Source organism: Vicugna pacos, chromosome 35, assembly GCF_048564905.1.
Source record: "Vicugna pacos chromosome 35, VicPac4, whole genome shotgun sequence".
Lineage (NCBI taxonomy): Eukaryota > Metazoa > Chordata > Mammalia > Artiodactyla > Camelidae > Vicugna > Vicugna pacos.
In genome coordinates this window covers 11566086-11588820 of record NC_133021.1, presented here as the reverse complement: position 1 = coordinate 11588820, position 22735 = coordinate 11566086, and the positions used below count along the sequence as shown (strand labels likewise).

The 22735-nt window shown below is 46.9% G+C and overlaps 1 protein-coding gene across 4 annotated transcripts in view; it reads right to left on the bottom strand.

The window, feature by feature from the left end:
* Positions 1–340: 340 nt before the first annotated feature.
* The window catches only part of FAM107B (family with sequence similarity 107 member B), a 187504-nt gene continuing 165109 nt past the window's right edge, over positions 341–22735 (bottom strand). For all 4 annotated transcript variants that reach the window (XM_006211682.4, XM_072955000.1, XM_072954999.1 and 1 more), the window contains 3 exons: positions 11596–11779; positions 3990–4140; positions 341–3022 (listed from right to left, as the gene is read on the bottom strand). In XM_006211682.4, coding sequence (XP_006211744.2) covers positions 2906–3022; positions 3990–4140; positions 11596–11779 — 452 coding nt within the window. In that variant the 3' untranslated portion in view covers positions 341–2905. The remainder of the gene's footprint in view (positions 3023–3989; positions 4141–11595; positions 11780–22735) is intronic.

Sequence of the window (22735 nt, the reverse complement as noted above, 5' to 3'; positions counted from 1 at the left end):
ATATGCCAGATGTACTAGCCTCAGAAGCAATAAAAAAATATGTATCTCCCACTGTCCTGCCAAGCTTAACTCAGAAAACTTTGATCTGAAGGACTGATAGCCGCTGCTAAAATACTGGGTATTCTAAGCAAAGTGTAGCATAATAACTTGGTGTGTTTGTTTGACATAATAGATTGCCAGCCTTGACTGACTCAAGGCAAGAGGACAGAACTGATTTTGGGGGGAAGACCATCAGCGGGAAACCCTAGAGCCACTTTCTAATCCTCGCACTGAACACAGCACCACCCTCCCCCAACTTCAGTTCCAGATACCCGTCTTAAACAGATCAAACACGGCTGCGTGATCCAAGCATGTGGTGATTTTTATTAAGAATAACTTTGGTTCTAAGAATTCCACCCTCAATTCTGTAATACTTTCCATTAAAAACAATTATACAAGAGCAAATACAAAAAATATTAAATTATGAAAACAAATCCATTAAGGCCCCCTTTATATATATTATATACACTCAAACAAGTCAAGATTTTTCAGAGTAGAAGAATAAAGTCAACTGTGATAGTTCAGAAAGCAACGCTACTTTACTACTTGGAGACTAGAAAACACTGAACGAGTTTAAGAAAACCACAGAGTGGAAAAATGGAGCCATTTTGGTCAAAAAGTGGCTCAAAGCACAAAACTGCTTGGATGTTCATGAGTCCTAGGGTTTGGACTGTACAGTTTAAAGCATGTGGTGGGAGTTGGGGGCGGGAATGATGACTTTTTAAACTCAGGCTTAAAACCGAGCTTCCCCACCTGCACACCCCTCTGCTCAGTGAGCAGACATCACCGGACACTATTTACAAGTTTCCTTTCGGCCACACCTTGTACTACTAACCACAAAGAGCTGTAGCTTTGTGAGATCAGAAGGGAAACGCTTTTCTGACCTATTTTTTCCCAGTGAAGAATGAATTCCAGGTAAGTTCTAGGCACAGAACTGGTCCTTCTAAGGAGCCTGTCAGGGCCCTTGAGAACTTTATCAAGCGGCAGAGCTGCTTTAAAGATACAGGATCCAAAGATCCTACACCCAGTTGGATTAAAGGCTCCGAGCTAGTTCTGAATCTTCATTTTACAATTCACATCATTAGTCCGCACACCCGAAGAAAAGAACCCTAGTCAATGTGCAATCAGAAACGTACTTTCAAGATGATCGGTTAACACGCTTTCTTCTCTCAAAAAGAATGATGGGGAAAAAGTTACCATTTCATCCTTCAAAGGCATATTACATAGAGCAACATTTTATCTTAAGCATCTGGTATTTGATTTAAATAATACTTGCTGCTGAGAGGAACGATCCATTTCAGGCAACATCAGTACGTTCTCTAACCAGCAGTGCGTTTTCTGTGCGCTCCCTTCTGCCTTGTTCTCGTTAGGGTTGAATGACATGAGCCTACTCCCAACCACGAAAACTGCCGCACCCCCACAGAGGTGCATCTCTGCTCTGCTTAAGGATTCAAAAACTAGGGATCCAGCTTTCAGACTCTTAAAAGGAGTTATAAGAAGAGCCTGAGATGGACAAATTACTGGCTGAACCATTTCTGCCAAGAATACACTGAACCCACGGATTCTTCCAGACCACCCCAAGGAGAACGTTTCCCTGCCCACACTGGCAACAGAAGGTGAATTTGTGTAAGAATCTGACTGTGATGGTAATTCGGAGCTCATGCCAGCTGGAAGGTAAACGGGGAGGCCTCCGCCTCCCCCCTAGTCCTGAGAGATGCAGTACAGTAGTCGGCAACGTCACCCTCACCAACAGCATCACCGGCACTAAGACAGTGGTGAAAAGTCTTTCACAAGAAAAAAAAAAAGGGCAAAGAAATGAGGGATCATTCAGAAAATTTCAAAGCTTGGATTCGAGTAACAACCAAAATGTAGAAATGCTATAAATCTTCCAACTGGGCCTCCTTGAGACCAATCTACTTTTGTTTCACATTAAAATACCCAAAGAACTCCTACTTCCCAGCTCCTGGTGGGAGCTCTCGCCACACTGCTCTCAGCAGAAACCGAAAGATTTGGAGTCTCTGCTTTTGACACTGAAGTTGGGTTGTGTGGACTAGTTTTTATTCCTCAAAGGATTGGGAGATTGTTTCATAGAAAAGGACACGCTGAGCAAGAAACTTAAAAAACAAAATAAAACAAACCCCCTAACAGTTATCAAAGCAATACATGGATTTATATGAGGCACCTTCTCTGAAGTGGAAAGTCACCACGTAGCATCAGAGAACCAAAAGGAATTAAAATAAGATCAAGGTGGATGCTTATGTAATTTTGTTTATGTATTTTGTATCCTTTTTTTTTTTAACTTCTCTCCCTATTTCTGAATTTAAATGCCAACAAAGGTAACAGCTGTGTTCAACATTAATATGAGCATTCTCTGGTGTTAAGTCTGACATGGGTGAAAGTGTACATTAAACAAGAAAACAGAATTTACAAACGGTGGATGTAACAGATCAAACGCATTTCTATGCAATCTAAATTATCGAGTAGGTGTAATTATCGAGATGTAACACACTTCCTTTAATTTTTAAAAGAAAAAAGGCTCTGTGCCCCACTAAATTTGGACTGAAAGAAAAACCAAGTAGTGCAACTCTCAAGAATTGATTCCAGTGTCCTCTTCCTTTATTTGTTGTTGTTATTTTTTTCTTTAAGTCTTTGAATACAGGTCCATCATCCCAACTTAAGTGCTGGTCGACATCCTTTGCTGAGCCAACTGGAACTGCAACCGTCACAGGTAATTTATCCACCCAGACGGTCGGGAAACCGAAACCGAATCCTTTTAAAAGTCACAGTTCTCTGCTGGCAAAGACTCTCTCCAGGGGCTTCGGCCCTGAGATTAAGCGCGTGCCGGGCCGGGTGCGGTCTCTGCAGCCTATGACTCCTGCGCTTGGGCCACCTCTTGGCCTGTTCTTCTGAGATTGCCTTTCACCTTCACAAACTCTGGGGCATTTTCTTGCTCTTCTTGCAACTTCTGCTTCTCAAGCTCAAGCTAAATGAAATTCAGAAACAGGAAAATTATTTACAAATTACTTACAAACTGAGAGTCTTTCCAAAAACACTGTTCCTCTTTCCAAAGTCCCTAAGGACGTCATTTCCCACTGGAAGAAAGTCTCTCCTGGTTGCCACTGTATATGTCTGCCTGGATCTAGGTCCTCGGCTAAGAATCCTGCATGGGAGCAGCAGCTGACTGGTTCTTACTGAAATACCAAGGGGTGGCCAGAGCCTAAAAAATCAAGCCTAAGGCTTAAGGGCCAAGCTCAGCGCCCAGTTGCTGCTCTGCAGTCTTACTGAAGCTGAACTTCACTCACTGCTTGAGCTCCCAGCACTGGGCCGTGAATTCAGTTCCCCAGTTTGGGCTTTGCCTCCCAATCTCTACTAGGTCCTCAACAGAATCCTTCTCTGCACCCTGAATGGGTTTTAGTCCATCTGTGGACATCTGTCTCAGATTTCCCCTTCATGGTATATAAACATTTACATCTGACATGTCTGGGAAATTCTGCTAGTTCCTCATCTCTCAGGACAAGATAGAGAAAGAGAAGCACGGTATGATCTCTCTTATATGTGGAATCTAAAAACATGACATGGAAAGCAGAGAGTAAAATGGACAATAGCAGGAGCCGGGGGGAGGGGATGGGAAAGGTGCTATTTAAGGGTACAGACTTGCAACTGGTAGATAAATCATAAGCCCTGGAGACCTAATTCACAGTACAAGGATCACAGGCACCAAAACGATTATAAACATTAACGTTGTTAAGAGGCTAGGTCTTACTGTTCCCATCACTACAAGAAATGATAATTATATGATGCCACAGAGGTGTTGGCCAATGCTACAGCGGCAACTGTGCTGCGATACAAATGCACCGAATCCACAGGCTGCACCCCTTAAAATCACGCAGTGCTGCACGTCCAGTCTGCCTCAGCACGAACAAACAGCCTTTCACCCCCGGCATCCTCACCTGCTCCAACTTCTGCTGCCGTTTTAATAGTTCTATTTCCAAGTCAGATTTCTTCTTTTGTGCTTCTTCTTCCTTCTGCTTTATTACTTGATCTCGTTTTCTCTTTTCCATCACTTTCTGCAGTTCTGGCTTATTCTGAGGGGCAAGACCCCTGCAAAAAAAAGTGTTAACAAAATTTAAAAGTTCTGACTTAATGGATGCATCCTTTGTGGATACAAATCTAAGGCATCCAGCACGGGAAAGGGGTCTAGTGACTGAGCATGAGCGTGATGCCTACCACCAGCTAACAGTCAACACTGGGGGCCTCAGAAACTCACGGGCATGAAAGAAAGGGCAACAGCATCTTCCAAGAGTAAACAAAAGTCATCATTCGATGAAAATGTATTGAGCGCCTACTGTCTGCCAGACACGAGGCCATGCAACGGAGGCTGGTGAGGGCGGTCTGGGGTGGGGAGGAGGGGAACAGGGGCTCCCTCGATGGATGTGACCATCACCCATGACAGAGGAAGATGCCTCCACCTGGGGTTTCAGGGGAAGCGTCCCAAGATCCAACCCCTGATCCCATGTACTAAATGCAGCCTTGAGAGAACCTAGCACAGAAATTCCAACAACAAAAAATGGTCCCGGAAACCCCTTCCAACCCATCATTTTCAGACTTAGGAGAGGGTTCTTGTACTTCTTAAAGGCATGCTCAAGGCTTCATACAGCTGGGGGGCATGGCTACAGAGAACATGGTCCCTGACTCCTAGTGCAGTGCTCTTCACAGCGGAACTGGTCCAGACGTCAGGTTCAACTGCTGTCACGGCACGAAGTCAGGCTTGAGGGAAGCTCAACGCTTCTGAGAGAGAAATTAGCCTGCTGTCTCCTCAAATGGAGCAAAACAGAACCACAGCCCAGGCTACTCCCACCAGCTGGCATCTCACGTGTCTGAGGCAGGTCTGGGGCAGGACGTTCATTAGCGATTTCTCGGGCGGGATTTCAGCCAGGACTCACCTGGGCTCCATCCCCCATCAAGTCCTCGGGGTGCCTCAAGGCCAGGCTGGACCGCTGCGCCCAGCCGGCCCCTCCTCCTCGCCGTCTTCCCTCTTCCCTTAAGTCCTCTCAACTCAACGTTACAGGTCATGAGGGGCAGTTAAAGCAAAAATGAAACAAACCACAGAACAGGAAACACACTACCCACTTCAGGCAGCAGAGGGTGTAAGTGACAGCGTAACCACTCTTGCATCCACACACGCGTACAGATGCGTACACGTGCACATACATGCACACACACGGGATGCAACAGGCACGCGTGCTTCTCCGGGCTGCAGGCACCAGCGCTGCTGACCCAGCACAGGACTGGGACGGCCGGCGCACCTTCCCACACACTTGTCGGCCTTCCTGATGACGCCTGCTTGTCTGTGCAGCCGGCGTGTCTACCTCGGTGGTGGCTGTCCAAATTGCTTCTACCAACTAATGCGACTAACCAACCAGGAGTCATCTGAGTGCCTGTTGAATCTAATAATTTCCAAAATGTGCTCTGCTTCTAAGAATCTCAACACCCTGGCCTCAACCCCTTTCAAGTTCACCCTATCACACTGGCAAACCAGTCCTCAATATGTCACACTTACTCATCTGTCTAGCTGTAATAGTAAATGATGTTTCAAAGTTGTTGTTTACAAAGTAAAGATCCGTCTATTGCATCACTGAAGATAAAGGACACAGAGCCAAAGTAGCGTGTATGCCTCCCCTCCCCACAACTGTCATTAGCAGAACTTGTGGTTTAAAAACAAAAAAGAAAACATTAAATTCAGCCAAATTTCCAGTGAAACAAAAGAGACAGGTTACTTTTGTGATTTAATTGTGATTTGTTTCACAGTTATTAAGACTGAGGAGGACAGAGGTACAGATTATTCCGGAAATTAAATCTTTAATCAGCGCAATTAAAAAAAAGTTGCTGATGGTACTTCACTCCAATAGACTTAAGTGTCATTGAGCACAGGAAAATCTGTAAATAATCTGAGTAAAGAACCACTCAATTTCATGACTATTAAAAAGCCTCATATGATACTACAGACAGAGTTAAGAGATTTAAGTTTTGGGATAAAGAATTTAGCTACCTGTATAATTTAAATTTCAAACTGTATTTCACTGGCAAAATGAACCTCAACCGTTATCAAGTCCTGGATTATGCAAAAGCTTCTGAACAAACTTTGATGTATGCCACATTAAGCTGACATTCTACTGCAACATGTGAATGGGCTTAACTAATGTACGGTATTCTTTTTCTGTTCAGAGGATTTTACATAATGGTGCAGTAAGATAAAATACTTAATAACACAAAACTCAGGAAAATGGTGCTTATATGATAAATGTTCTGCACTTAACAATAGTCAAAAAGTCATACAAATTTAGTTAATATTTTATCACAGCAACTCACTTAACTTCCTGTGCTGAATGGAGAAAGTCAAGCACTGCCTATGTGATTCTCTGAGTCTAAAACTGGATCAGATCGCAGAGATAGCAGAGACAGAAAGAAATGAGCTTCTCTAAATTTCATAAAAATTACAGGCTTTGCATGACAACCGTGGATTCTCTCTATAATCAGTTCTGACATTTGCAGTTAACATGAACTTTCAATCTCTTTATGACTGGGAGCTGCTCAGGGCCTGGGGGCTGTGGACCACTCAAGACCCACAGACATACCCGAACTGCTTCCTGTGAATATTACAGTAGGCTAACATGATTTTTCAAATTAACAAGTGCTCTTTGAAAAAAAAAAAAACAGATTAGGTGGATCTATATACATACACGAAAAATAAAAAGTGAAAGGACACCTAAACGCTCCCTGTCAGAGGGCTCCTGGGGGCACCGCCTGCGCTGTGCTCTATGTGACTGGAGGCCCTGAGAAGTTACAAGGCAGAGGCCCTGTGCCCAGGGCCCGCTCCAGTCCTGCCCCACAGCTAAGGAACAGTTCAGTCTGTGCCCTTCCACACCGCCCACACCTTAACAAACACAGCTCCTCCTCACTTGTAACAACTGCACAAGACATCAGAGCACAGAAGTGCCACGATTTTGCCACACAAAATTTGTCTCTAAATGAGAGGCACTCAGGTTGGTTCCGATTGCTCCCCACTGGACTCCCCGTCCATGTACGTCATATGCCTGCACAAGCATTTCTGCGGGCTGCGTTCACAGAAGCAGGACTGCTCACTAAGCGTCTGCGCATTCTGTATTCTAACGTGTGCTGCCAAACGGCTTTCTGAACAATTTAAATTCCCACTGCTCCAATGAAAACGTATAGACAACTTTTAAAGGTCCAGTTCACATTTCATATAAAACACTGAACTGATTTGGGGGCCGACGGGAACAGTCCATGTTCACTGCACCCCCACCTCTGCTCCAGTCACGTGTAAACCCGCAAAAGGGAAACTGCCTCCTTGTCCGGGTGGGCATCGGGGCAGAGGCAGGTCTGGCGCAAACTCCAACAGAGCATCTCCTCCCCAGCCCACCCAGCCAAACATCTCCGGGCCTAGTTTTCTTTCCTTCCTAGGGGGTGGTGGAGGGCTGCCTTTGGCTTTCAAGCCCTGGATCTTGAATCCTGGCATCTTCTGGTTTGGCCTGCCCTCCCCTATATGCGTGGCTGAGCCCTTTCTACCTGCATGGATCCAAATGCAAAATATTTCTACCTCAACTTTCCATATTTTTTTTTCCATGCTGCACAGCTGTGAGTATTTATTGAGGAACTATCTGTCTAGCAAAGCATACAAAGTCAAGAGCAACGGAAAACGCAGGGACCTGGAAACTGTCAACTGAAATATACAAGTCAAGAACCTGTGGTAGTGATCCGTCTCAGGAGCTGCGTGGCTTTATCTGCCCCAAAAAGTACTCTTCTTAGAGAAGACAGACTCTCTCTAAATTATATTAGAAATATTCTTGTTTTCTTACGACCTCTTGAACACTGATCTTTTAACTACAAAAAATAAAGCTTCTTGCAGTCTGCCTTTGTACGCATTGGGAACACCTCAACAATCTGAGAAGCCGACTTAACAGTCAGACCTGGCGGCAAACTGTGGCCGGACCAAAATGTAAAGACTTTTAACCTGAAACTTAGCTGAGTCCAAAAGACGGCGAGTGGATGAGCAGAATGCTGCATTGGAAAGAGTGCAGGACACAGCACTAGCGTCCCCACGAGAACGTGCTCTCCTGAACCATGACTGCTTCCGCCTCATGGTCTCTGGAAGGTGACCTGAGCAGCCCTCTGACCTGCTGTGGGGCTTTGAGCCAAATGTGCAGCATGCAGAGCAAAGGCATAAAGCTCCACGAAAGCTTGTCTTATGTTGGTCTCAGTTCTGTCTCCCTCTCCTACCCCTACCCCATCTTCTACATCTTCTAATTTGTATTATTATTTTATTCGACTCATTGCTGCCTTTAATTTAAACTGCCTGTAATTCTATGGTGATTTTTACCCTTTTTAATTCCAAAAAACTGGTCGCGTGATCTCGAGAAGACTCCTCCTTAGCCTGTTTATCTTTTCCTCTCTTCACAGGTTGAATCAGAACGAATCTAAGACAACACACACTGGGTTACCGGAGACATCACCAGATAAGATACGGGAAGGTCCTTTACAAAGTTTAAAAAAGAAATAGATGTTCATTACGTTACAAACCAGTAACCAAGTATGAATAACCTTTAACCAAATATATACATATTACTAGTGTGATACTTTCTATTATTTGGCACTAAAACTTACAAATAAAAAACCAAAAGTCTCTAAAAAGTATGTGTATGAAAGACAGAAGATGAATTAAAGAAAAAAAAAACTGCCTGAGAAGTTTTTACTCTCAAACCAGCTGTATCTTTAGTAAGAGGATCCTATAAAACTCAGACTTTCCCTTGAAAAACTGAAGACATAGGATAAGATATATTCATTTGACTTTTGAAACTTGCCTTTTCTTTCTTTTTTAAAAAATGTCCTTATACAATCAGACCAGAACCTTTCAGAGAAAAAGGGGAAAAAGCAATGGGAACTTTCAGGTGATGCTACACAGGAAGTGGAGGACGGAGGGGACTGGCTAAGCACCTGCGACATGCCAGCTGTTTTAACAGGTATTTCTACATGTTCTTATTTAGTTTCACTTTTATAAGAAAAATATGTTTGTCCCCACTTTATAAATGAAAAAACAGATCTCAAGTTGGAGGGCCTTGTCCAAGATAAAGGTAGGTCAAGTTAAATGGCAAACCAGGGTTTATACCACCTCTCCTTGACCTCAAAGCCCACGTCCTCTACAGATCATGGGACTGGAGGCAACATGAACCTTCTCCAAAATTAGTGGAGCTGGGGCTGGCTAAGGAGTCAGCTGAGCAAACAAGGAAAAGACAGCATGGGCGAGAGAAAGGCAGACAGGAGGGAGGTCCGTTTTCACAGAACATGCCAACTCCAGGAAATCTGCAAATAGATTCAATGGCACCAAACTGCAATGCTTTATAGAGATGTGACCCAGGCTGCTAACTAAGTTTCTGCAGAACAGTGTGTAGCCTCTAATTCAAAGAACAACTGTTCTGCCAGTGTGGGTTTACCTTTGCCTCTGCTCTGCATGGGGCCTTTTCATAGACAGAAAACAGCAAACAAAAACCAACCACAGCTCGAGCTAGAATGTTTCTTCGAGATCAAGTAAGTCCTTGCTCCTACTTTACAGACAAGGGAACTAAGATCCTAGAGGTGAAGACAATCGGAAAACCACTTTGTTTAGAGAACTATTTAGCTCCTCTCTTGTAGAGCATATTAAACTTTCCATCTTCCCACCAAAATGCAGACATGGTTTCCCAGGTAGGACTGCCTCCAAATTCTGTGGCCTGTTTAGGAACTTCCACAGTCCTGTTCCGCTTTGGGCACGATGATACCACATCCATGGTTGGTTTTGGGGTAGTATGTTTCTTTTTTTTCTCTTTTGTAACAAAGACAGGTAGAAGCTAAGCTCTTATTCGAAAAGGATCAAACGCAAGAGCTATTTGATAAGCGTTACTCCAAAAAGCACGCTCATGTGCTGGGGACAGAAAGGAAGTCAGTCACATCCCACGCTCTGGAGGGGGAGATGCGTTACACAGAGTCCTGGGACAGGAGTCGGGAGTTCTGGCAGAGGTATATTCAGTGGGAGAACTACCATAAAAACGTCCCCTCAGCGCCTTTAAAAAATTTTTGTTTTTATTTTTATTAGACCTTCCCTCTAAAACATCACCCCAATGCTTAGCTTGGTCTGCATCTCCTTCAGTGCAGTGGGGAGTGGCCATCTTTCCACCAGGGCTTAGTGAAGAGTGGGCGGATGAGTGATCCACAGTTCCACAATTCAGACCAACAAACAGTTGGATTCTGAAGATCTGAAAACACTTCTCAGGGAAGCTTAACAGATCCTAAATGAAGAAAGTAACCCTGTGTCCTAATAAAGCAACTATTTACCACAGGCTCTCCCAGTCCCCCTGCTCAGAATCACTTAAAAAGCGGAGTACACCAAAATCAACACCCAAAATTATGCACGGCACAGATGGAACCCACAAATGGTTTACAAAGAAGATCAAAGGTAAATATTTTGCTCCTCTCCAAAAAAACAAAAATTAATAATACTGAAAATGATGACAGTAATAATTTAAAATCCTACCTAAAAACAAACAAAAATATGAGAAAGGGGGGCCTTCATCTATTGTGAAGTCTGATGTGGTTCCAGATACACTGCATTCTTCTCTGACTTAGGACTCCTTTTTACTTTTATTATCATAGTATTTATTTTTCCGATAATAAATATATGACAATTATATCCCAACTGACTTGTTAGAATTCCGATGCATAAATCACATAAGGAAATTTTTTTTTCTCCAAGTTCACACAAGAACCTGACCTGTAATTTTTTGTTTTTGCATTTAAAAAAAAATTATTTTATTGAGTTATAGTCAGTTTACAATGTTGTGTCAATTTCCAGTGTAGAACACAATTTTTCAGTTATACATGATCATACATATATTCATTGTCACATACTTTTCCACTGTAAGCTGCCACAAAATCTTGTATATATTTCCCTGTGCTATTCAGTATAATCTTCTTTGTCTATTCTATACATATCTGTCAGTACCTATGAATTTCAAACTCCCAGTCTGTCCCTTCCCACCCTCCTCCCCGCTGGCAACCACAAATCTGTATTCTATGTCTATGAGTCTATTTCTGTATTTTTGTATCCACAATGTTGTCTTAATTTCTGGTGCACAGTATAGTGATTCAGTTATACATATAATGTATATATTCCTTTTCACATTCTTTTTCATTATAGGCCATTATAAGGTACTCAATATAATTCCCCTCTTTTATCCTTAATCCAGCCCCTTCCACACACATTTTAAAATGTGTGTCCACCTGTGATGGGGAGGCAGGACTACGGTGCTCTGGGTAATGCTGGGGCAGCAGTGCCTCCAGGCCTGACTTCACAGATGCCCCAAGTCAAGGATGTTGGAAGGAGTGAGGAAGATTTAAATATGGTCCAGAAACAAAAACCCCTTGAAGCGTTTGTAAGTGTAACTAAAATTAAATCTAGTTACCTTAAAAGTCCCCTAAGGAAAACTGCTCAAAAAGCCATCTTACCTTTTTTGATTCATAAGAAGTTCTCTGTGAAGATCTTGATGGTTCCGGGAAGTTTTGACAGGATTGACTAGTTTCTGAGGCCTAATTAGCTCTGGATTGTCATCGTCTATATAGTCCGGCTCGGCCATGATGTTCCTCGGAACGAGGTATGTGTCCTTCAGGTCAGGATCCTCCGGTGTGCAGTCTGAAACAGAAAGGTGAGATTCACCGTGGTCTCCTCTGCCGGACATCTCCGCAGAGGCCGGGGCCCAGGGCGGGGTCACGGACAGCAGCTCACACCCGGCCTCCTCCTCCGGCCCTTCACTCCCTCCCTGCAAACTCTTCCGGTGCTTTGTCAGAACAATGGGGGCGTCAAGGAGAGGGGGAACCATGGTACTCTGAGCTGCTCATGATGGAAGCAAGAGCGCCCCACAGCCCGGTGGCCACTGCCAGGTGCACCCTGCGACCCAGGTTACTCAGTGCTTCCCACCACCATGTCTACATGCCAGCTTAGCCTCAAAATGAGTACCCCCCCAGGCACCAGACCCACTTCCTTCATGCTCCCTTCAGTCTCCAAATTAACACACACTAGAAACGTACAGAGCCCCACCCCTGCGTCACTGGCCAGGGCGCAGGTCTCCCTGGGCGCAGATCCTGCCAGGTCACTGGTCCCGGTCTCTCTCCTGCTCATGTGAGCGCCCCAGGGGTTTATCCTGTTAATATCCTGGGCCTTCCTCCAAATGCCACCTTCTTGGAGAGGCCCGACCTCCTAACTGCGCTGCTTACCCTGCACGCCTGCCCCAGCACCTCCCTGCTTTACCTAAACCACAGACTGACTCAGTTGTTACTGGCCACCAAGAGCAGACGCTCCAGAGGGCAAGGGTTCCTCTGCCCCGCTCCCTGTCCTGCAGGATGACCATTCTCCAAACCAGAAGTTGGATGTGCGCCCAGAGGCAGTCAGCTACAAGCAGGGGTTTTGGGCTCAAAATCATCATTGATGTCTTCCTAAACCCCTGAACTGTCCCCAAACATGGCTGGACTCCAACGCGTCCTGCAGGAAACGCTGGTTCAAGTGGCGGCCAGCAGTTACTCAGAGCTTTAGATACGGCGCCTGCAGGTGCGGGATCTTATCTGATCCTGACAACAATCGTGCCGACAGCAGAACCAGAATCTCACTTCACAGACAATAAACGGAGGAACATAAGTTCAATAACTCCGCTCAGGCTAATTTTGCCAGTGGTGTAAATCTCAAACTAAAATGAATGAGAATGAACACCGTCTGATCCTAAAACCCACGTTCAGTCTACCAAATTATGATGCTAAACATTTTTTATAGAAAAATCTTTTGAAAATTAATGTGAAAATAAAGTGGATAAAAATCCAAAGGATAAACAAATCAACTGAAATAGAAAAACCGTAGATGCTCCATCTGTTCACATATTTTAGGTATAACTGCATGATTAAGGCTCAAAACTACCAAACGATAATGTAATATATTTATCTAACAAATTACATCAAATGTTCCTAATTAGCTTGGGATTGTCATTGCTACTTGCATTGATCTTTTAAAAATCAGAATGGCTGCAGCCTTCACCAAACGGAGAATCACAAACCTCACACGTGCCGAGTCAGCGACCCCACCACGGCCGGCCTGACGTTATTAATACGCTGCTCCATGGAGAAATGTGCCCCTTGGCGGCACCCTGAGAGGCACCGTACACACCTGTGTGGAGCCCCACTTATCTTTAAAAGCCAACGGCAGTTTCAGCCTAGTTAATCAGTAGACAAGAAGGCCGACAGGCTTCCATAAAAGGATGTGTTTCTGTGCCCTGGACCACAGATGGTCTCCGTGATGTCAAATCCGAATAGATTCCTGCCTCCTAAGGTCAATGTGTCAGCAGGGGTGGGGAGCCCTGTGGATGTGCAGAAGAGTGTTCCAGACAGAAGAGCACCTGGTGGGTCTAAGGAGGAATGAGGGTGAGTGAAGGTGAGGACAGAGCAGGAACCCATGGTGACATGGGGGAAGGTGGGGGGTGGCGGGGATATGATGCGGGAACCTGAAGGCAGAGTGACAACAGGGAGCATGCAGGGTTCTGGGCAGGGAAGTGACAAGCTCTGAGCCCTGAGTTTAAAAGATTACTCTAACTGCTGAGTTCAGAGCAGGCGAAGGCAGCCGAGGAGGCTCGGGGCGGCGGCTGTGAGAGGGACCCAGGTAAGAGATGCTTTAGACCAGATGGTTGCAGCACAGGAGGAGGACAGGCTGGGCAGGATGTATTTTTGTCCCAGTCCCCTGGGACGTCCTAAAGGACAACATACAGGGTGTGAGAGATGCAGAGGACTTGGGAAGGACTCTAAGGTTTTTGGCCTGAGCGACCAGGACAGAGGTGTCATGGTGGGGAGGCTGTGGGCAGAGCAGGCGGGAGATGAGGTCAGGATGTCCGTTTGGGACTGTGAGTCCGAGCGATGGCCAGACCCCTCAGGGGTGACTGCCTGCAAGCAGCCAGGGCAGTGAGGACTCACACCCTGGGTGGCTTGTTCCCTGGTCTTAGTGATTTGACGGCCAAGGTCTCTCACCTTGCCTGCCCTCCTCCCTGCCCCAACCCCGCGCCCCCACGGCCGCACTCCCATGACCAGAGGCAGCAGAAGATGCCCTGGCCCCGCGTTCCCGGGGATCAGGGCCGGGGCGCCAGGAGGTGGGTAGAGCCCTCAGTATACGGAATGAAAAGGCTTCGCTTCTGAATCTAGGAAACAAGCTCCAGCATGGATTTTTTTGGCATACTCTCCAGACTTAGGGTCTAGGAAGTCTTTCTTCTCCGCAGGCCCAGGGTAGTGGGATGGGCCTCGGCCTGTCTCCCCCTGGAGAGAGCCCGACCCTGGGGCAGGTGCGCGGCGGCCGCAGGAGCCCTGCCGTAAATGGAGGCACCAGCATTTTCCTCCTTCGCTCACTGCTTTGCCCTTCCTCCCCCAGGAGGTGGGAAAGGGGGCACAGAAGGCCCTTGGCCTGAGTTGAGTGTGTGGACCAACCAGGCAGAAGGAGTCCGTGTGGCCTCTCAGCAGCAGACCACACAGGCGTCTGGGACAAGGTCACTCACAGGAAGGAGGGCGAGTTGGCTGTGAACAAGTCTGGGAGCCCTTGTGCTCCCGGCAGTGGTGGCGACGGGGATGCATCTGGGATCCGGTTCCATTTCAGTGACTTTCCACCCTGGAGTAACCACCTCCACGAGCCCCTGGCTCCACGTTCTTCCCTCTGCCAAACATCTCCCCCACCTGCTACCACAGCTGGGAAATGCAGCTCTGACCCTAAGGGAGCTCTCCCGGCTCCCAGATTGCGGCCTCCCATCAAAGGAAAATGACCACTCACTGCTCCCTGTACTTCCGCAGATCCCTGCCTTCCTCATGGGGGTTCTCTGCCTGCACTGTGCCCTCCAGCAGGGACGCTGATCCTCTTCTTGCCCATCCCTGGACCCCCGCAAGGCCAGACCGCACTCATCCCTTCAGATCCAGAGAATGTCAAACCTTCCATGAAGCCTGCTCTGATTCCCCAGGTGCAGTTCTCTAACCTCTAGACAACGACGGAATTCTCTAGCACTTACTGACCTGCACCTGGTGTTACGGACATAAACCATATCATTGCTTCACTGCAAAGACCCTGTCTGGTGTATGTGCATCTTCCTCAGACCCGCTGGACTGGGTCAATGAACAGTCCTTAAACACAGTGACAGAGTCCAGGGCTAACAACCAGGAGAGGGAGCTCCTGAGCCGTCTGGAGTCCAAAGCAAGGAGGTAAAGTCTGAGCATCCAGGAATCCACAGCCTGGAAGAGGAGCCGGAAATACCTCTGGAAGTAAAGGTACTTTGTAAGTGGGTATTATTATTGCTACATAAAACATTCTTCCAAAAATAAACTGTCACATACATTCCCCTGGCCCAGTTACTGATTCATAAAGTTTTGTTTTGTTTTAACTGTCAAGTCAGTGAAGGAAAATGACTGTCAGTTCAGTACAGGAGAAGAAAACCTGGCTTGAGGTCTTGGACAGAGCTTAGCATCCCTGCCCCTAAGCTCTCCCACCTGCTACAGTGAGTGCTCCTGTGAGAACAGGCTGGCATGGGGACGTAAGTCCTCGGCACGGTCTCCGGCGTGTCTGTAAGAACTCAATAAACCGAAACTATTATTAGTCAAACTTATGTGACCAACAACTTTTCGTATCTTATTCCGAGGTCTGGGAAACCCGGTACACAAAATTCTACCTCTCTAGGCCTTTGAAACATAAGAGTTCTTCAAAAACATAAGAGCTGAACGAAATGACCCAGAGAAACTGAAATGAAGGCACATTTCCCCTTTCTCTTCCTCTCTGGTTGGCCTCTTTCACCACTGGAGGCAGGAAAGGGGCACAGAAGCCCCTCCACGTTCTCGCTGGTAACATTCAACGGCTCTGAGACCCACTCATGCTACACTTCTTAAGAACCTTCTGGAAAGTGTGAAAAGGTCTATCACACCTTCAGCGTGCTATGTGGAGTTCTGAGTGGCCCCAGCTAGACTGCAGGGTGTAGCAAGGAAACAGGGCTGATGGTGAGGACCCCTGATGGTGCTCTGGGGTGGAGGGGAGTCACTGAAAGATTTTAAGCCATTGAATAACAACTCAGGTTTGCATTTTAGAGAGATTCTAAAGCTCTGGACTGACAACTGCCACCTGATGAGAATTCTGCCTTTAATTCCTGTGAATCAACAAATGGAAATCCTTACTAAACTCCACTGTCCCAGGAAATAAGGAAATCCCATCCTTAAAAATGCATTCTGAGTCCTTGCTTTGCATTTTCCCTCCTGTCAGAGGTTTGCTCTGGGCCCAGGCCTCTGCCTGTCCTGGGTATTTGGTGTTGATTGCTTTCCAGAGGCGAATAACCATCCCCACAGAAAAAAATTCACAACTGGACTAGTAAAACGAATCTTTACTGCATCTGGGATTCCCATCATACTATTTTTGTCTCCAGTAGTTCATTTACATATTTCTACATCACACAGATAAAAAATTTAAAACCTAGCCCTGTGAGATGAAAAATCAGAATTTAGCAATTATGCGTTTTATGTTTATCTCAATCTTTAAAATCTAATTCTACGTAGAGGTACTAGTAAATGAACCCTTTTGAAAACAATACCTGAAACCTGTCTGTGCACACAGTTTACAGCTGTACTAGAACCCAGCAAAGCTAGACAATTCAACATTTGAACAGCTGCAACTTCTTCTAGAAAGTTAAAAGTACTTTCAAGGCAGTTTTTAAGAGCATTTGTCTCCCGGGCTGTCTCTAAGGGATTCTACAACTCTTTCACCATCCTCTGAAAAACCCAAGTCATTTAAGATTGCAGTGGGGCAAAGTCCAGGCCTGGGTGACCCTGGCAGGGGAAAGGCTGTCCGTGCACCCGCACAATCTCCCTCAGCACCCACGGTTCCAGAAGGGAGGATGGGTGTGAGGGGAAAGGCCTTGGGAGAGCAGAGAGTGAGTTAAGATGGAGATTTCTTCCTAACAACAAAGAGCTTCACTTACAAATGCCTGAGCCTGGGGCAAACCTAAAACTTCAGTCTCGGTGCCAGGTGACGGTGGCACCATCTGGTACCCAGAGGCCTCCATAAAGTGCCCACATTACCTGTGCGACCACAAACCTAAACTAAGACTTACCAATGACGCCCAACCAGCACAACCCACACGAGTGTGGGGACGTGACTTTCCCACTCTGCCTGGCCCATGACGGCTGCACCTTCAGACTCAATAAACCGGCTGCAAAGCTGCCTCTGTCCGAATGCCAAACAGTGACATACGCTTGGGAAAATACCAAACTCGCTTTCCCATCAGTGTTTTCATCCCCCAAAAATGTAGTTTTACTAAAAAAAAAAAAGCACATATTTCATATTTAGAAAATGGGAAAAAAGGCAAGAAAAACATTGGGAAGACAGAACACACGCCAATCAAGGTAAAAGATGAGCTCGTCTCAGGGAGGCGGGACCAACCAGTAGGTGGCGATGGCTCCACAGATAACGAGGGGTCCACTTTCACGATGACAACAGAGGAGCAGTGACACCTCACCTGACCCTCAGACTGTTCATGAAAGTGCACACTGAAATCATCAGACGCCAAGAAAGGAAGCCAGTGTGGAGTCACAGGGCATCTTCCCTTGATGTGATGCACAAGCTTCTCCCCCATCATGTAAGCCTCACAATGTGAGGAAGGAATTTTTATTCCCTGTAAGTTCTCAAAGGAGACTCAGACAGCTTCAGGAACATGGGCTCCAGATCTCACCAGCTGGGTCTAAATTCCAGCACTCTCACTTACTGTGTGACTTTGAGCCACGTTTCCTCACCAGTTAGAAAAAAAAAAAGAATGGCAGATTATCTTATTGAGTTATAATGTTTACCCAGTGCAGGGCCTAGCAACACTAAGCCTTCAGTAAATGTCACCCATGATGAGTGCTGTCACTGGCAACAAACGTTGATTAATAAAAATAACCCTGTTACTGCAGGACTGGGATTTGAACTTGGTCCGTCCGATTCCAAAGGGGATGCTCTTAAGCATTCCACTCTTCTGGGCAGGGATGATGGCGGGGTGGGAGGAGAGAACAGGTTTAACTATAACAGGATGATTTTTCTGTCCCTCTCAAAAAGATTTTAGAGGCTTTCAAACATCATAGCTTTATCATCCCAACCAGACAACATCTTGCAGAAAATTATATTAAAGTGGGGATGGGTGGTGGGAAAGACACTTTTTTTTTTAAACAAACTTACAAATGTTTTTATAAGAATATTCGGAGTAGCACTCTTCATAACAGCACCAAACTGGAAGCAACCCAAACATCCATTCCCAGTTAGACAGAGAAGTAAATTGGGGTGTGCTGCTACAACGGAGGACCACACAACAGTGTGAACGAACAGGCGATGGCTACCACAGAGCATCACTGACTCCTGTAAACATAATGTTCAGCACAAGGAGCCAGACACAAGAGTCCATCCTGGACATTCAAAACAGGCAAAACCAACCTCCGGTGTTAGATGTCAGGATAATGGCAACCTTGGGAGCAGACAAAGAGCAGAAGGGGAGAGAGGGGGCTTCTGTGGTGCTGGTAAGGTTCTGTTTCCTGGTCCAGGTTCTGGTTACGCAGGTGTGCTCACTCTGAAACTCCACCCGCCGGTTCACATTTTTGGCTTCAGACCCTTCTGTGCATGTGTGTTACACTTTAATAAACACAGTACATATTAAGTAGTGATTAAAATTATTTAAGTCACTACTATATTTAGTCACTACTGTATCATTACAATTTTGTTACCGCATCCATTTTAAACCTTGTTCAATACAGGAGAAGTCATACCACCGGGTTGAAGACCACCCATCCTGGATTATAAAACCCTGGTTATGCCGCTTACCAGTTATGTGGTTTTGTACTAATTGTTTAACCTGAGTCTCGATTTCCTCACCTGTAAGTCAGAGGTCGCATAACCACATTTGCAGAACTGTCGTAAGCATTAAAGAAAACTTACAGAAAGCATTCACCATACGCAGAACCTGCCCATGTGGCCAATGCTCAATAAACTGGACAGTTAAATAGTTTCAACAAATTCATTCATCAACCCAACCCTCCATCAATCAACGTCCTACCAGGGTGAAAACGGGTGACCATGACCACAAGTACACTGGTTTAGACCAAGTTTCATGGGTGAACCCCATCTTGGGCTCTGCTTATTTTTCCAATTTGGACTTAGGCAGGTGAGAGAGGGGTCGAGAAGGAGAACGTGGAGGGGAGAAAACAAAATCCCAGACAGGCACAGAGAGGAGCCTGCAGCCTGAGACTGCCTAGACCGTGAAAATCCTGGTCACGCCCCCTCTCCGAGCCTCAGTCTTCCCATCTGCACAACTGAACGGCCATGTAGCTCTGATCCCTGTCATCTGTTGTAGTAATTGTTGTGCACATAGAGCGGTCATATAAGTATGAGGGATCTATAAAAACATACTGCATGAGTGGAGGACAGACAACAAAAACGTCCTGAAAAAAACCATTTTACACTTGTGCCTTTCACTCTGTTGGCGCTGAAAGTGGAAGGAGCACACTGCTCCTGTGTGCTTATTACCAAGCTTCTAGACTGTTAACAGTGCATCTATAAGCTAACACAAAATTGCTCAAACACAACTAGGCGGTAACCAGAAAGAACAGGACCTCAGAGAACGCTCGCACCAGAGATGGGCGCCCATGATTCCGCCGGGGCCTGAGCAGAAGAAAGTGATGCTGACAGCCGGCAAATGAAAGTTTGGGTTGCTTTCCTAGGAAGCAGCAAATTAACCCTGTGATTGAATTCCTTCTGCCTCCTAGCTCCCCAAAGTTCAGCGTTCAGCCAAAAAAAGAAGGGAAAGGAGTTTGCTATGTTGCCCAATGAGATCATGCTCAAAGCCTAAGTAAAAGTTAAAAAAAAGAAAAAGAAAAAGAAAAAGAAAAAGAAAAGCAGTTCTTGAATAATCTGGTTTTGTTAGAAAGTTGGATGTTCAAGCTACCTTGGAAAAGTGTGAAGGCAAGATACACTGAGAAAAATTAAAACAAAACCAAAAACACTCTGGGGGATGTGAGGAAAAAAGTCTCCAGGTAGAACAAAACTAATATAAAATAGATAAAAATGCGCTAAGCTGCTCAGCTGAGGGAGGAAGGGAAGCTGGTTAAAGAGGTGAATAAACCCTTCCAGGGCCTTCAGCCAATGGTAACATCCTCCGGTCCTAGAAGTGGCAGATCTTGGTGACTTTTCCACTCAGACACCTGAACAAGTCCCAGAACTTCAGATGAGACGCATGTTCTGCACGTTTCCTCCATTTGCCTCCAGAGAAGATGCTAGAACTCCCTGGTGGACGGCAGTACTACCTAACTCTGTGAACAGTGAGTTGGGGGAGGGGGATGTGCCCCTCCACATCAGCCATGGGCAGCCCACGTCCGAGAGGAAGGCGAGAGGGCCACCAGGTGCGGGCATCACCATGGGCAGGGACAGGCGGCAGCTGCAGGGAGACCGTCCCCCAGGCGGGCCCGGCCACCCCGTGCTCCAGCCCCCCAAGTCCCACCCGCAGCCCCACAGCACAGAAGGCTTCTCAACCAGGCAGAGGCCAATACAACAGCGGGCCCGGGTACAAGCCGACACGCACCCCAGCCCGGAAGGGCCCCAGCGAAGGTCGGCCTCCCCACTGCAGAAGTCCTCCCAGGTGAAGGGCCCCGCGCTCTGGCCCCCGGGGTCTGGCCGCAAGGGCTGCGACCTGCGAGGCAGCCCCAGGGACAAAACGCCCCGGGGATCCCCAAGAGGAAGAGATGACAGGAAGCACCTTATTTGCCTAGCAGCCCACGTCCAGGGGTTTTCCTCAGGCCCCAGGGCTCCTGGCTTCTTGGGGCCCAGTCTCCTCAGCCTATCCCTGGGACTCAGAGCTGCCGTCCAGCTCCTCCGCGACCTGGAAGGCTTCTGGTTCTCCTGCACCCGAGTCCCAGGCGTCCTCCTCTGCCCCACTCCCTGGGTGCCAGGAGCTCTCGGGAGCAGGCCCCTGGCCCCGCAGTCCTCCCTCGCGCCCGCCCTGTGCCCCACGTGCTCTGAGCCCTCCCTCTGTGTGAAGCCCCCCTCTGCCAGCCTGCCGCCGCCCTCCTCCGGGCCACCACCCCTCGTCTGGAGTGTTGGGTGGCCCTCCTCGGTGCTCCTTTCCCCCGTAAGCTTGACACTTACCACCCGCCAGTTCTGCCTGTGTCTCCGGCCTTCTCCCTCGAAGGTGAGATGTGCATCCCTTCAGAAGGCAAGAGCCCTCCGACTCGTATCACCCCCTCCATCTCTGGCACCACGCCTCAGACACACGCTGTTAAAGGACAGGCGGACACGTGGTGACCAGATGACGAAGAAGCACTAAGAGAAAGCCGGGGCCACAGACTCTAGTGGCTGTGACTGAGCGCCCCCGGGGCCGGCAGCGGGCCTGGCTTGACTCCGTCCTGCGTTCCCGGCACCACACTGTGCGACACCCCGTGGGCACCCACAAGGCTACCCTGAATGAAGGGGGCAGACATGGAGGATTACAGAACCCAAGCTAAGTAGCTCCTCCCCTGAAGCCTTTCCTGAGTCCTCTTGGGGTTTCCCTCCATTCTGTCCCAACAGGACACCGTTAAAACTTCCCTAAGGATACTCAACACCTGCTTCTGTTAAAACTAGAAGTTTTCTTACCCCTCGCATTAAATTCACAGAAGGAGGGCTTGACTTTTCCTCATTTCTTTTCCCCAGAAACAGCTCGGTGTGCCCTCCATGTCCCGTTCAACCACATGTGACCAGTTGACAGGTGAAGCGTAGAGCTCAGACTACAGAAGGGGCCAAAAACGGGGCGGGGTGTGTGGGGGGGCAACTCATGCTCTGAACAAACTGTCCTCATCTGACCTTGAAGGAGCTCAGAATGAGTCAGAGACAAGTTCCTGGTTCTCATGATACAGATCAGCACAGGGAACCAAGTGCCCATTTCTCTAAACCAGCAGATTCTGCTCCCGCTGACATAAGATGATCCCCCAAAACCCTCCCTAAAAGTCCACAGCATGAACTGCTGTGTATGAACTATGAATCTTTTGTCACAGAAAGGTAGCCCAGCTTGTTGTCTGCTGGGAAGTAAATTCTGAGTACACTGGCTTGTGTAAATATCCCCATGACATAATTAGCACTTCATTACTATGCCGCCCGTTAATCCGCACAAACCTGTAAGCAACTGAAATGCTGCCCAACGAACAGATTTAATAATTGAATACCTTAAACTCACTGGCCTTAAAATCGCCTTCAGCTGATACATTCCACTTAGCAAATAACATCTGATAGATGACCATTAAGTGATTCTGAGTTTCTCTCTCTCCTGCGTAAAGCAGTTGGATGAGATCTGAAACTCAGGGACCCTCGATTTTACCAGTTCTGTGGTCTGACAGTGTCACCCAGTGGCAGAAGGCACAGTTGTGTTCAGAGCCCCTGCTGTTTCCTAAAAGAAATATTGGTCACATGTGTTTCTTTACTAAAAGAAAATGAAGAAAACCATTTTTGGGGAATTGCACTAAGAAAACTAGCATGTGTAAATTCTAGAAAACACGGGGCTGGCACAAGGAGAGCGCTCCCCTATGTCCAAGGTTACCTGGAAGCCTCTGG